General features: G+C 39.9%; 1 protein-coding gene across 4 annotated transcripts in view; it reads right to left on the reverse strand.

Annotated features, from left to right (window-relative positions):
• Positions 1–15,245, reverse strand: part of Ssh (Protein phosphatase Slingshot) — a 73,254-nt gene that overhangs the window by 19,081 nt on the left and 38,928 nt on the right. For 3 of the 4 annotated variants that reach the window (XM_072004383.1, XM_072004382.1, XM_072004384.1), the window contains 2 exons: positions 9,952–10,130; positions 5,040–5,105 (listed from right to left, as the gene is read on the reverse strand). In XM_072004383.1, the coding sequence (XP_071860484.1) occupies positions 5,040–5,105; positions 9,952–10,130 (245 nt within the window). Of the gene's footprint in view, positions 1–3,612; positions 3,744–5,039; positions 5,106–9,951; positions 10,131–15,245 lie in introns of those variants that run through there. The other variant, XM_072004387.2, reaches the window with a different exon arrangement.

Raw genomic sequence — 15,245 nt, forward strand, 5'->3', positions numbered from 1 at the left:
CTAATAATCGCGCGTAAAATATCGTAAACAATATCGCAAGTCTAATACAATGAAACTGCATTCCACAACTACATCGTTATATTTATCCCAAAGGTTAAAATTAGCAGACGATAGGCCATAGCTAAATAGATTCTTTTCTTTTACCGTTTCCTCTTCGATGCCAATAAAAACGAGGAAACTAACTTGTTCTAATTACGATGCTTATCCTGTATAATAAGCAACAGAATCATTAAAAGTATCTAATAAAATTTCATACCATGTTTGCAGTTTGTTTAACGACCCAAGTAATTAGCCAACAATTTTCTACTCGTTTAGAGCCATTGCTAATTGCAGCCGCCATCGATCGTCGATAGAATTAAAGAAAAACTCGATAGGAAATTAGACATTATCGGCCAAAACGAAGGAGAAAAAACGCCAAGATTGTACAGAATAGTTCTAATCGTAAAATTAAGCAAAAGCAAACTGGCTATCCTGCGGATAACTGTTAAAAGTAACTAGGCCGTCGTATTGGCGATCGTTTTGAAAGATACTCCGCAAAATATATATAAAATATATATTTACTGTAGTACGTAATAAAAATAAGTACTCGATCCATGGTGGATATAATAAAACGATATTTATGAACTAGAGATTAAATTTATGAAATAACACACATTCGTTTACTAGATAAAGAATACTTAAGTTAATCGAATGCTTAAATAATGATTAAATAAATTGATAAAAAAAACAACTAGCATTAATCTTCTGTATCTAAACTAAACCACAATTATCTATCACGAGGAATATTGCGAAACAGATACAGCGCAGTTCTTACAATCTTTCTTTCTCCCTTTATTCTATAGTAAACGGTATTCCTTTCGCAGACGAATAATTATGTTTAATAATCTAGAGATCCAGAAGATCTAAAGCGCCGATAAAGCTCGAATTACATTTAATGCAAACTGAAATTTAATTAACCGCGATAAAAATGTAATTGAGGTCTGCTTCGTGTTCGTTGAGAATTTTTACCAAGGCTTGGGATTTGTGTATGAATCGAATCTCAGGTAGAGTTAATTCAAATTTGTTCCGTTGGTTCGATGAACTTGCTCGTGACAGAAATGACACGAAATAACGCGTTGTACATTGATTCGTTGAGATTTCAGAAATTTCTTCGAAAGAATCTTAAGAAATCTTAAGAAATATCTTGTAATTTCAAGTTATATTTCCTCTATCGAAACGTGCTTTCGGAAACTATCGAAAAATATACTAACAAGTGTCAGATTCGTGTATACAACAACGACGATCTGAACAACCTTTTCCTTCTTCCTTCTCTACTTTCATGCTCCGAAGAATCTCTTTCTCCGTCGACAATCTCGCGTTTGATTCGCGATACATTCGAAGCTCGAAATTCCTCGACGAAGCAACACTTTCTTTTTGTGCTGTCGCTTCGTTTATTCATCGATTATCTAACGCACAGATACATACTATGCAGCTTTTGAATCAACGTGCAGCAGCGATAGTACAGTGAAAGTAGACGGGCTAAGAAAACCATAAGTCACTTGCCTTCGAGTTCGACAAGCCTCCTCCTTCACGATCGTTAATTACTTATGTAAATACCATCGCAAGGTGCGATAATTATTTATCCCCCGTTGATGTTGAATACGCCTCTCGATTCAACGTGTCTTCTTCTTACGAAACGATCTAATGATATAATTTATGAAAATTTTAGACCTAAAGAACATCGAGTCCCGATTCTACCTTTCCCTCTTCAGCGACAGGATTACGCAGTGCTATGCGCATTAATTAATATTCTTTGCCTATTATTGTCTATTAGTGGACCGATTAGCAGCTCGTTCGCGATTTCTGTGTCAAGCCGTAGCGCCATGCCAAAGAAAATCGATGAGAATATCTTGGAAAGAGATCGATGCGTCCTATCGGGCGGCTGCCCGTTTTTATCTGTCAGCCAAGCTAGCTTTTCAAATCAGCTTGATAAGTCATCGATCGTGGTATATCCTTGGTAAATCACGGTATATCTCTTACCGATATTTGAATATCAATTTGAACGAAACTATGGCGTTTCGACCATAAACCGTGCTCGCTACGATAACTCGATAGAATGCAGAATGGGAGTGGAGGACGTATGCGACCGATATACGTAGACAGATAACCGGGTTATTAAATCTTCTTTCGACCGATCTATTCTTCGATTCCTTGTGGTTCCTTTCTTAAAAATAGCTCCGAACATGGCAAATTATACCGTATTCCGCATAATCCATATATTTCAGTATGTTTACAAATCTGATAAAGATTTGATTTACAACAGCGGTATATACTGCGACTGATGAGTTAAAAATTGAAATGCACGATATGTCAATAAAAACTTACCGCAAATAACCGAACAGAGATTAAGTGGTTTGCTAACTTTCGTTTATCTTGTTTATGCAGACGATGTAACGATCGTCAATTTGTTTGATCGCATGGTTTTTCGATTATCTGTTCGAGCAAGATTGACTTGTTGCTAGAACTCGTTAAATATATTGACTCTTTAAATCTGTGTGGCGAAGAACTTCTTCGAGAAACATGACCCGTGGGAGAAAGTGTTAGAATTTGTCAGGCAAGTGTCTCATCGGCAGAGAACTTTCCTCATGAGTGAGTGGAAATTATTGTCCCAGAATGAAACTGCTTTTACGATCCAATGTTCCTCCGATACATACTTTTTTCGTTACAATTCAACAATTTTCTCGTTCGTTTATTTCATTTTTTAATCCTAATAAAAACTGATAAATCTTCGTTCGTTGTTAAAATTCTATCGAAAACGTTCGATCGAACGAATTGCTACTACTAATAATAACGTTACGCTCGATAAAACAGAGTCGAAAGTTAAAGCAGAGCATAATGTCGGTAGTAATTGGGGTGACAAGAACGCGAGTAATTTCGGGGTTGCAAAGTAGAATTATACAAAGTGACCACGCGACGCAGCGCGCCCATAAATGGCGCGGCCGGTGGTCCATGGTCGCGAGCAACCCCACCACGATGATGGTCGGGTCCAACGAGGCTTCTCCAAAAATAGGACGACGACAACATCAACGACGATAGACCGACGGAGTTCCCGGTGCCGTGACGAACTTCACACCGTCCGTTTCCCGACAATAGATGCCACGAAGGTTATTGCAACTTGTCGATGACACTTGGTGTCGTGTCCGCACGAAACCAACGTATTTTTCAAATCAACATGTTCTATACCAGCGAAAACTAAAATCCTTTACATTTAAAACGATTCGTCGTTCTAAAGTTTGCAGTATGAACTTTAATATCGTTAACTTTATTGTTATTACTGTCGCATAGCGATATAGCTTAAAACTCAAAGACTATTGCTTGGAGATTGTAAAATAAAAAAGATCCGTTCATCGGTAAATGATCGAATTATGGGTAATTTTCCGTCTCGAACTTTCATTTCCTGAAAATTTATTTTTCCCGGTCATTGTTTATAGCGAAACAATCGCAAGAAGAGAATTCACGTGGGCAGAGCAAGCGTGTTTTCACCCGCGCTGAAAAATCCACGAACGGAAGAGGTTGGGCAGGTAAGAAAGTTCCTCTTCGTCCAGTCCTGCATAAAACAATTGCGATACCGACCAATTAAGCCACGGCCCACGCTTCATTTTTCTTTCCATTCAGTTTGATCCTCTTCCGCGTCGATAGCATCTCGGTTGCGCTTCGATTCTTCTTTTCCAGCCTCCTGTCTCCGTTGACAAACGATTTTTCTTCGCCCAGATTCTGCGATCTATTCTAACAATAGGCATTTAACCATTATAAAGCTTCGCAAACATTTTACACTATTTTCTCTGCTTTCTTTTTTCAATGATGGATTGTACCATTAGAAATACCATTGGAGTAATTTTGTATAGAATTTTTATCAAACTGGCATTTCTTTTTCTCATTGGTATTTCTTTTCCAGACCACTAAAGCAACTTCGATCGAATCTTAATTTCTTTACTAAAATTCTAGTAACCCATTGTCTGATATTAATTTAGGCGGTATAATCTTCGTGGCAACTCTGTAGTTTAACTTTGATCTTGAATCAAATCTACAAGGCTATAATATAAAAGTATGAACAGTTCGGCACAATTATTATTCTGTATGTGCATACTATGATATAAATTCGAGGCTTCTTTGGAAAAGTTTATCTTCGTACGACAGTGAACAGTAGGAATACAGCAGGAATACAACAGGAATACAACAGGAATACAGCAGGAATACAGCAGGAATGCGGCAGAAATACTAAAAAAGCAAAAGCGTACGTTCCATGGCTTGCCTGATAATTATGGATCGTACAATCTCAGTTGTAACCTGTAGTTATACAGCGATTGACTAAAATTACGATAAGATATAAATCGCAAACAAACAAAGATCCGATTGACAAAAATAGGACATTCGTCGGAATAATCAAACAATTTTCTCAGCTCTCGCAGCTTGATTTACAGTTCCATGAAAACGTTTACTCTCTTTTTGAATGCGAATCGTGTTAATACGAATGGGTTTCTTGGCAAGAAAAAAGCGAAAGACACGTCCGCATGTGCAACAGGACTGCGCTCATTATTAGTTTCATTTAGAACATCGATCGCAGCCCGTTCCTACGTGGGTCGAACCCTTTCATACGTTCTATCGACTGACCCTATATGTCTTCCGTGGGTGTCGTGTCGTGTCTCGGACCATCCCGTTGTAATTATACGAGGTTATTTATTAGTCACGGCTATTAGGTATACCGCGATGAGACCATTCCTCTTCAACCGAATCGTTTATTTTCGAAACGGCGCGTGCAACTTTTCGATCGAATTAAACATTCTTACGATTTCAATGAGAAATTCGCGAAGCTATTCGCAACCACGACGAAACGACTATTGCCAACGTGGTAAGATATAACTGCTAATAATAATAACGATCGTGCAACTGCAAGACGAAGGAATCGTTTCATTATTTCGCTATTTTAAAAAAAACGGTTCAAGGCCGCGCTTTTGTAATCACGGAGCATGAGCTGTAAAATATCGAAAAACTCGACTCACCACATCGCCTGTACCGATACTGGCTTGAAGATGTGCTGCGAACCGCAGACGCTGACGCTGAAGCCTCTGCAACGGAAAAAGAGAAAAAGAATCAGAACGCGTGCCTTCGGGAAGCATCGAGGGTCACACCATTCACCTTATACAGGATGGTCAGCCGATCGTATCGACGAGCTATTTTATTGCCAGCCGAAGCGGGCCAACTTCTCCGTTCTACGAAACTCGTTGGCTATTTTCGAGCAAGCTCGGTTGGTTACAGGTAACCCTCGTACTTTGGAAACACGGTTTTCCTACACTGTACGCGTTTCTGAAAATTGCGGATGCACTCGTAAAGTAAGAAACTTTGGGCAAAATTGATAAAAGATAAGAAAATCTTCCGAGTCCTATGTTTAATCCTGTTTAGTCCTGTAAAATTATCGACGAAGATGTATTACTCCTCTTTATTAGGTGAAAAAGAAAAAAAAAAATCGGGACATTTTCTTCGTTATGTGATACGCAATAGTTCCTACGTTTCGTACCGAGACTTCGTTCGAACCTTTCAGGGACGTTCCACTTACAGAAGCAGGTGCTAGGAATCGTTTTTATATGATTCAGGTATCGTCCAGAAACGTAAGAGCCAAAAGTTATCGCTCGCGTTGTGGTAAAGCCTATCGAGAATAAAATGTATTCTGTTCATAGTACGATAGGATGAAAATATCTCGCAACAGAACGAAAACTATTAAGACAAGAAAATTCGTAATATCGTTAAAAAAAAAGAAAAGAAAAAAAAACAGAAAAAAAGAAAGAAAGAAAGAAGTGGAAAGGTTAGCATCTTAATAAATTCAGACGTCAATTATCTTTCTGCGCTACAGGATTAAATATCGTTAGAATTTCAAATATAAAATTTGCAATTACACAATTATATATAGCATCCTTCTTTCTACTAATAAATTTATTCGTTAAATCTGCGAAATGTAACTGTACGCAGCCTTGGTTTCAATTGTTAGCTCTCTGCTATTAATTGCCACTAATTATTAGCTTTATAAAATATAATTCATAACCAATTCGATTCATATACGATCGTTCATAAAATCGTACACTGCAAAAACGAGTTCTCTAGTTTGGTAAATCACAACATTCAGAGCGCGATAGAAGCCAAATTACACGTTCGAATACTTTCAAGGAGTGGTAACACAGACAAAGAGCGTTTTTAGAGTGAAAGGGCTTCTAAAGTTAGCCGTAGGTTGCTGCATGAGTATCCTAAAGCGGCGTACAATTTGCTCGTTACGTAGCTCGCAATGATTATGAAAGATTAACAAAGAGAGTCAGATATAATTCCGAGGTCACGTATCGTAGATCGAAGCGAGCGCGGAGTATTAAACAGCGCACAACGGAACGGATCTCTGTCGCGTAAAAATAACTTTCGTATTAAACTTGGTGCCATTTCCGGGGAATATCGCGTATCTATTTCTAAAAACGAACCAATGCAACCAACTAAGAATGCGTTGTTGCTTTCCGGATATGCCCGTACTACGTACAAACTAGACTTTTATCTCGCAGAGAAACGGACGACATGCTACAAGATAGAGCGATAAATCAGTTAACTCGTCTGCGGATTAAAACCGAGAACGATACGTCGCACAAAAAGATCACCTCTCGCTGTCCAAACATAACAACGCGCGCTTTTTTCACTCGCTTGTACCGTCTACTCCTTCCGATTGCAACTTTAAAATACTCGATTTCCAAATTGTAATCGTGGTCACGCGGCCGAGCAAACTCTCAACTCGAAATTACAACGGTAACGCAATTCCCCTCTTGCATCGCGTTACGACACGCGTTACACACATCCAACATAACCGTTAATTACGCATTATGTAAAGAGCGGAGAGATTCGTGCAAAATCGGTGACCACGTGAACGTCACGCCGCCGCGTCGCTTTATTCCGACCAGAGGCACAAGTTCTCGACCGACGTTTCCGGGAAACCCATGTCGATTCCGCGATCAGCTTTCCCCGAGGAAACGGTACTGGTTCGTCATTACGGCCACGCACGCCGTTAAGAACGATACACCGAATTAACTTTACGGCTCGACGGAACATTCGTTCTTGATTCGTTTTGACCACTTTGACCACTTTCACCGCTTGATGAATGTCAATTGTAAAAAAAAATTATCGGTCGAAAATGTATGGATAGAAAGACATATTGCTTCGAACGAGGGAATGTCAGTCTATGCTAGCCGTCTATGCAATATCAAAGAATATTTGACAACCAACGATAAGTGACATTTCAACCTAAGCGAATTTTGTTAATATTATAGCCGATATTACCAAATATCGTAAGCACTGATTTTTTAATTTTAAACAATAATCTTTTCAAGCGGTACTTGTTCATTCTTATGAATTTTCTGTTTCTTATTCGGCAAGTACTTTGAAACGCAGCCATCAACGCTGTATATTTTTACGAGAGCTTTACGTTACTTTTGCCGTTTCTTAACTCGTACGACAATCTGTTGCGATCGACGTTTTTAAAAAAATCTTTCGCAATTACCTTTGAAACTTTGCGCACGATACAAGATAATTGCTTAAATTCTTCGTCCAACTACTGTTTTCTCGACTAGAAATTAATGGAAAAAGGATTTATCGAACCACGTGCAATTAAAAGAAGAAAGAGGGGAAAAAGACCACGGCAACGGCGGAGCGTTTATAGAAAAGGGGGAAAGAACGAACGGAGAAAAAGATGATACAAAAATGATCCACGACGCAGGAACGCGAGCTGACCAGTACTTGTGCTCATTTTCTTTTCGTTCTCGATCCTTTTCTGGCGAACGGCCGCCTCTTTATCGCTAATTTGCCGCGAATTGCTCGCGTGATTCACTGTCTCAAACCGTTTAGATTCGTTCTTGTGTAGGCGAACCGACTATATAGCATACTCGAGCAAAAGAAACAGGGAGCAAACGAGAAGAAATTTGTCATCGTTAGTGGCTTTTGTTTCACCGAATGGACATGCTACGACGATGGTAAATTCCAAACTCCATACACTTTGATCGTGAACATTTACTTTTACTTGATCAGTTTTCCAGCGAGTTAATAATTCTGGATATAATTACATACGTATATAACCATATATATATATATATGGCAATAGTAAAATAATTATAATATAAAATAATTATAATTATTAATCGCGATGGGTGTTCTTGCAATCGAAGATTTGTTATGTCCCTTCGGTTTGTTAGTTAGTAGTTAAGTAGAGTGAGAGTGGAAAATACGAAGTCGGAACGATATAAAGATGATCTCGTGTAATTGGAATTCGTTCGAACGTAGTTGTGTTTGCTATGATTTTCGGCAAGAGCATCCTGGCAGTTTCAAGATCAGGAAACCAACGAACTCTCAAAAATGGCTTGGCGGTCGTGGAGCACGACCTTCCATCGTGACCTTGGTGCTCACCTGTCAAGCACCTTGCTGCTCTAACACGGCTTACGGTAACGCGCTCCATTTCCCTACAGCCGACGTACGTACGTACGAGTCTCGTGCAAAAGAGAGCGGTGCTGACCTTCGCGTTCACCTTTCCGCTCCGCGGTAGCTCGAGCGGTGCGTTCGTTTCTCGATCCACGGCCCGATGTACCGTTTCGAGCCGCGGTTTATTCGCCTAATTACCGAGAGTTCGCATACGGCCGCATGCCACGCTAATGACTCATTGCATGAGCCGAAAGGAACCGGACACTCGTACACGTATCTATACAGTACCACGCAAAAGTCTTCGATAGTTTAACAAAATGACGCGTTTTGCCTTTTTACGAGTAAATAAAAAATACCTGTATGTCGATATGTCCGTGTTATTGCGTTAACTTAATTGCCAAAGTTGAAACGACAAACGATATCGTTATTACGTGACAGAGACGAAAATTAGTGATAGAAAGAACGCGGTTCCTACAACGTTTACCAACTGCTCGAGATTTAGACGATGTATATAACTATGAATAACGGCAGATGAAAATATTTTCTAAAAGAAATGATCGATTTCCTCGCCATTGCAAGATGGCTATCGCACATGGCCTAAGACTTTTCTACTATACTGCATAAACGGGTACGTACACAAATGCATGAACACGCGCGAGACGAGCGGAGTACGACCGGTTAGAAAGTGGTCGGTTCACCGATCGGATACCTTATTGGCAGATTTTAGCGAGATCGAAAATCTCTGTTACGCATGGCGAGGCAAGATTTTAATTGCGGGTTAAGCTGGCGCGGCGCGGCGTCGAGCGATTTGTCCGCGCGCAGCTACGTCGCGTTTTTATTCGACGCGGAATAGGCGAATATCGAGCTGGAGGAGAAAGTACGGAACTATCTGCCGGCTGGAGCAAAAATCTGATAACCTGTAAAATCCGCCGTACTTTCGCCGTGCCTCCAACGAATCGGGAATGAGGGAAACCTACACAAAACCGTGTAAAACAGGCTATACACATACAAAACAGAATAAAATCATATACCGCGTGTACTTACTTCTGTAGCTAATTGAAAGCATTCAGTAGTAATTTTTTCCCGTCATATCGACGTGCCTGTCAATCAACTATCACATTTATTTTATTCCCAAGAGTTTATTTTCTTCCTTTCCTATCGTCTAGTTGTCTTACGTATTCCTATCATGCCGACATGTAATGCGTTTTCAAACTTCGGTCTGTTAAATATCGATGCGATTAAAATATCGTCGAAAAATACTAATCATTTTGAACTTTGATCGAATAATTTTATTTAAATTTCACGTTGTAATTTATCGTGTAACTTGTGTGTGTGTGTGTGTGTGTGTGTGTGATTCGTTTAAACGAAAGTTAGGTAGGAGGAATGTATCGCGATGATTGGACGATAAAGTAGCAAGCAACGGACAGGAAGATAGCAAAAGATACAGGGATCGGTTAAATTTGAAAATAGCTAACATACCCGTCGCCGTCGAGAGTAATGGCAGTGTCGGCCAGAACCCGAAGTACAAGACCAACGGTCGCCCTAGCGTGACAATCGATACCAAGAAGGCAGCTCTCCTCCGCATCCTGCCTCCCAGTGCAGGATACTACGACCAGGTATCTCGTCCTTCCTGGATGCACTGACTCCAGTTTCACCGCCTGAAATCAGAACGAACGGTTTCCCGTTACGAATGCCCGATTAAACTTCCGGTCAAGCAAACTCCCAACTGAAAAGAACTTCCACTTGAATTTTGCTTTTCTATCGTCGATTCTCAAATATCTGGTAAAATGTTGTTTCGTATATAATTCTTTGGTAGCGAAATTAAATTCCATTATTAATTCCATCTTCATTCGTTTTATCAAGACGTAAATCAGCAAAAAAAGAAAAAAAAAAAGAAAACAGCGGTAATTTCTATCGCCGATAGATACGCGCGAGTAGGTGTTACGTCAACATTCGTTTTTAGTAAAAAAAAAAAAGATATACTATTTAGATTTATAATTTAACCTCTTTTCTATCGGATAGAGCATGGTAGAGTATGAATATGAAACAACAAACTATAGACAGTATTTTTGCAACATTTAGGCCCAACGAAGAGTAAGGAGGAAACAGAAATAAAAATGTTGTGGGTTTCTGATCGGACCTGGTACACTTGACCAGAGATCGCAATCGTAAAGTCGCGTTTCGCGAAACAGAAGTCTCCTGCAGGTTAATGACATGGCGAAGTGCGGTTGCACAACCGTAACGTTCCCAACCGTTTCCGCTTCGCCACTGTTTCCTGCTTCTATCGATATCGATATTAAACCCGACGTCTATTACCACTCTCTCTTTCTTTGTACGAGCTACGACTGATAGCGACTATAATTTCGTTGCAACAAGAGAAGAGAAACGGAAAAGTAATAACTGCGTGTCGAGATTTCTAAGAAATTCCTTGGGAACGTGGTGTTAGTTACGACGGATCAAATATTATACAGAATATCACGCGTTTGGTGTCTTGATGTTTCTGTTGGGTTAATAAGTTAATTTGTCATAAACCATACGTACTTGAATCGATAAGTACAGGCGGAATTAATTATAAATCGTGATAATCTTACATTGTATATTGTGATAAATATTACTCTAGACTTAATTTGTATTTAAAATGGGTGAAAAAATTGAATTATAATATTTTAAATCAATAACTTCGGATATTGAGTAAACTGTTATTTATTAAGATATTAAGCAAATGTTTACTTAATATCCGAATAAATTTACCGAGTTAAATCCAAAGACCGAACATAGGAAAACACATAGAATTAACGAATATTTTACTCGGTTCGTTGTTTGAATGGAAATCAAGATTCGAATGAAGAGGAGGCGTTGAAATCTTTCTTCACTTAATAAAATGCATCAGTAAGTATTTATGAATGGTAAAGCGCATGCATCGTGAACATAATACTGATTTGACGGTCGATGTTAGCTCTGCACATCCACTATAATCGTTTCTATTTAAAAAATTATGTCAAATTTACGGTCGACTTACAAACGATATTTCAATTTTTAGAATTGCATTCCCTATAACTCTCCTTTTCTCTATCTTCTTTTTAAATAACACGCCGTCTAGATTACATAATGCGTAAGACCTTTTGGGTCAGTCCATTAATTCGTTCTAATTAAACTAAACGAAGCGACGAAACGTAAAGAATCTCCGGGTACGGTACAACAACCAACAACCCATAGCACTCTTTTTCTCATGAGCGTATAAATTTCTCGCTCTACGAGCGTTACAGTAATTTGTTTTTATTTCTCCTTCGAACAAGTTCAGCTTGCAATTTGCCAATACGACAGGTGTGTTTACGATGATAAAATAAAACATTTCATTCCTATAGTTACTGTAACCGTAACCAAATGTCTCGATTCAATCGCGAAGCTATTAAATTCAGAATTTAGCGAATAAACGCGCTGATAAATATTGATTGTACGTCGACAGTTTCGCTTGATACTGGGCCCACAAACCTTTTTTACTTTATTCTATCATTTTTATTTTACCACGCTTCGACCAACATTTTGATAATAATTAGACACGCAAGATCAGAGATATACCACGCATAGATAGCAATTTTTAGGAAAAAGAAAGGGAATTTTAATCGCCAAATTTGTAACGCAATTGATTCGACTTGCTATTTGAAAGAAAATAATACGAGATAGAATTCTGCCGTGTAACAATATGAAATTAACGGTATCGTTAAAAAATTCGACGTTCGATCGCTGTGCAGGCTGCATCTAGAAGTATGGAAAAAGTAAAGTCACTTTCGAGCGAAGCCGAGACAGGTAAGAAACCAGTGCAGCGTCAGGAAATTACGGTAAGAACATCCTGGTAGGATGTTTTGCTTTTTCGTTTTCCTTTTGTTATTCAAGTTACTACGAACCGTAACTGTTTCTGAGAAGCCACGAAACAGTCACTTTACCTAGTCTTTAGGAAGTTCAATAATCTACATTCCATTATATTATTTCACAACTTTAACAAAAGTTATAATCACCATACACCATAAAACAAACTAGATAAAATAAATAGAAACAAAGTAAGCAAAGATTTACGATTCGGCGCAATTTACCGAGAAATGTGTAAATTTGAGAAATGCCTTTTCTCGCGAAATTGAGCTTAAAACGCCTAGAACGTAGGTATAATCCTATTCCTAGTGAAACTACAACAATTAACTGCTTGAAATATCTAATTATGCAGATATCCTGGTATCTGTACTTTGCTGCATTGTTATATCGTTATATCGCACGAAACGCTACTCTACAAGCGGCAGAAAATAATTAAAGTAAAACAATCCGACCGATGTTGCTTCTTTATAACGATGTCCAGCAAATTGTATCCGATAAGCATCTAAACAGATGATCTTGCACGAGAAAGCGAGTAAAGCATAAAAATAAACAAATTGCACGTTATCGGTGAAATTTTCAAGGAAATACAATAGAAACAGTTCGCGATACGAAACTGTTGACTGTACATTTCGTGTGGTGGCGCGTTCAATTGCTGGGACATTGCACTTCCGGGCCCGGTAATTATCCACAGTTAACCCTGTTAAACGGTTAATTAGGCAGCCTGCGTCTCCTTATGTGACAACACCAGCAGCCATGCCTATTTCCTTCCGTGATGCGTTTAGCTGCCAAAGTTTTGTAACGCGTGTTTAGCGAATTAAATCGCTCGATAAAGGTAATTAACCACCGAGTCTGACTCGACGTTGTCTTTCGTTTCGGCAGCTACATCACGGCATCCGGAAATTAACATCGAACGACGATCATACGAGAGTTCGAGTCTAGAAACGTTATCTCGAATTAGATACTCCCGATTTCATCCGCTATATCTTTATCCAGTCGAACGAATTAATCCATGGAGAAGTTTGTTTCCTTTTCTTCGAGTCATATGTAGAAAGATATGAAAGATAGTAGAGACAAATCAGCTGTACAATTTTGCATACTTTCGTAAATTATCGAGTTACAGATCCGAAACTATAAGTACACGATTTTCGTACAATTTCTCCGCTATGTATTTGACAGAAGTCGTGTGGCGACAAGGTGGCATCCAAACCAAGGTAACGCATTCTCGGTGGAAAATATTTTACCGAAGGCGACGGAAAGGTACGTTGGCGCCGGAAGAGGTAATGGCCGAGTGTTTCGCAAACACGCACGAGCCCTTTTGTCGCGCGTACCTGAGAGCAAGATATGGAAAAAGGCCAGAACGCGTTCGAGTGGCTGGCAAACGCGACCTTGGATAACTCGTCCCGCGTTCGTCTCAACTCGCCCTCTTCAAGGACGTACGCGTGACGAAGAACCGAAGATATTCAGTAGGCAGAAGACGCGAGCAGTGGCCGGCACGCAGCGTGCTTTCGAGTGTCGTCTGAGAGCTCGGCAGAAACGTCTGGAGATGTTATCGTCCTCGTATAACTGCAACTCGTGCTCTGCCCGTATCAAACTCTCCCTCTCGATGTCCGACTGCGCGTCTCTCGCTTTCGACGCTGACCAGCTTTAACGCAACCATCTCTTCCTACTCGCTGCTATACCTTTTCCTTTTTTTACGTTCGGAGTTTCGCCAGTTATTGGAGTTAAGTGACTGCAACTTGCTATGCTTTGAGTCTCTACTCGGATATTTTCCTGATTTTCTTACCGAAAGTGTGCTCAAGTTCGAAATTGACGGAAATTTAAATCTGCGATACTATACGTTACACGCCAGACGCATTCTTAATAAAAAAAAAAAAAAAACCAGCGAGATATCATCGTTGCAGCGTTTAAACTAAACAAAACATCTAATTGTCGGGCAGCTTCGATCGTTTTATCTGGACATTGTTGGCCGATGAACCGTGACAGTCCGTACGAGCGAGTCTCTCGCAATCTCACATCTAGTATCGCAACGTAGACACGCGTTGTATCCGCTCGGTCTGAGAATTTGCGTTTCAGCTCGTATAGGATAGCAAACTGGGTCGTTGTACCTATGTCATACGATTATGCGTGCAACGCTCGGATAAAAGACGAGAAGAAACGCAATCGTGTAACTAGTTCGCGAGATATCGGTCGCGAAAAGAAACACGAGCCAATGCCCAAAGAGCACGCAAATCGCCGTCGAAGCTGATTTCTCCAAAATCGATTCCGAGAATACATCGATCTTCGTTTGGTTAGACAACGGTAGTCGATAAATTACCGAATATATATCGGTTGATAACATTGGTACAGAAATTTCGGTTACACTATATTTTTGTTACATACTTCGTTGTGCGTACACACGTGTACGTTTGATCGGTTAAAATTTCTTCGCGCAATTTTATTTTTTAATTTAAACAAAGAATAATCGATAAATATTATTCTAGATCGCAAAAATGTTGCGCTAAATACATAGCAGGAACGATCGTAGGAACACCCTGTATAAAAGAAATAGCGTTGTCTAGGATCTGTAATTGAAATATCGTACGCCTTGCTACTAAACACAATTTCACTTTCAATTTCAAGCGCGTCAAGGATTTTGTGCGTCAACTTGAGCAATCCCACCACGCCGTACCTGCCGCTATCTGTGCCTCGCGATCGAAAGAAGGATCTGTTCGAGCTCGAGATGATTCGATCCGACGAAGCCACGAGGATCCCACGAGGATCCCACGAGGATCCCACGAGAAGGAATCGCGAAAGGCCACCGTGAAAGTGTTTCGCGATCGACGACGATGCCTGTGCTTCGTGAGCGTGCCGTACCGCCGCGGCGCAGCTGCAGCGTCGTGAAACGAAAGCGAATCGTTGAGAGACGT

This window comes from Bombus fervidus, chromosome 5, assembly GCF_041682495.2.
Source record: "Bombus fervidus isolate BK054 chromosome 5, iyBomFerv1, whole genome shotgun sequence".
NCBI classification, from domain to species: Eukaryota; Metazoa; Arthropoda; class Insecta; order Hymenoptera; family Apidae; genus Bombus; species Bombus fervidus.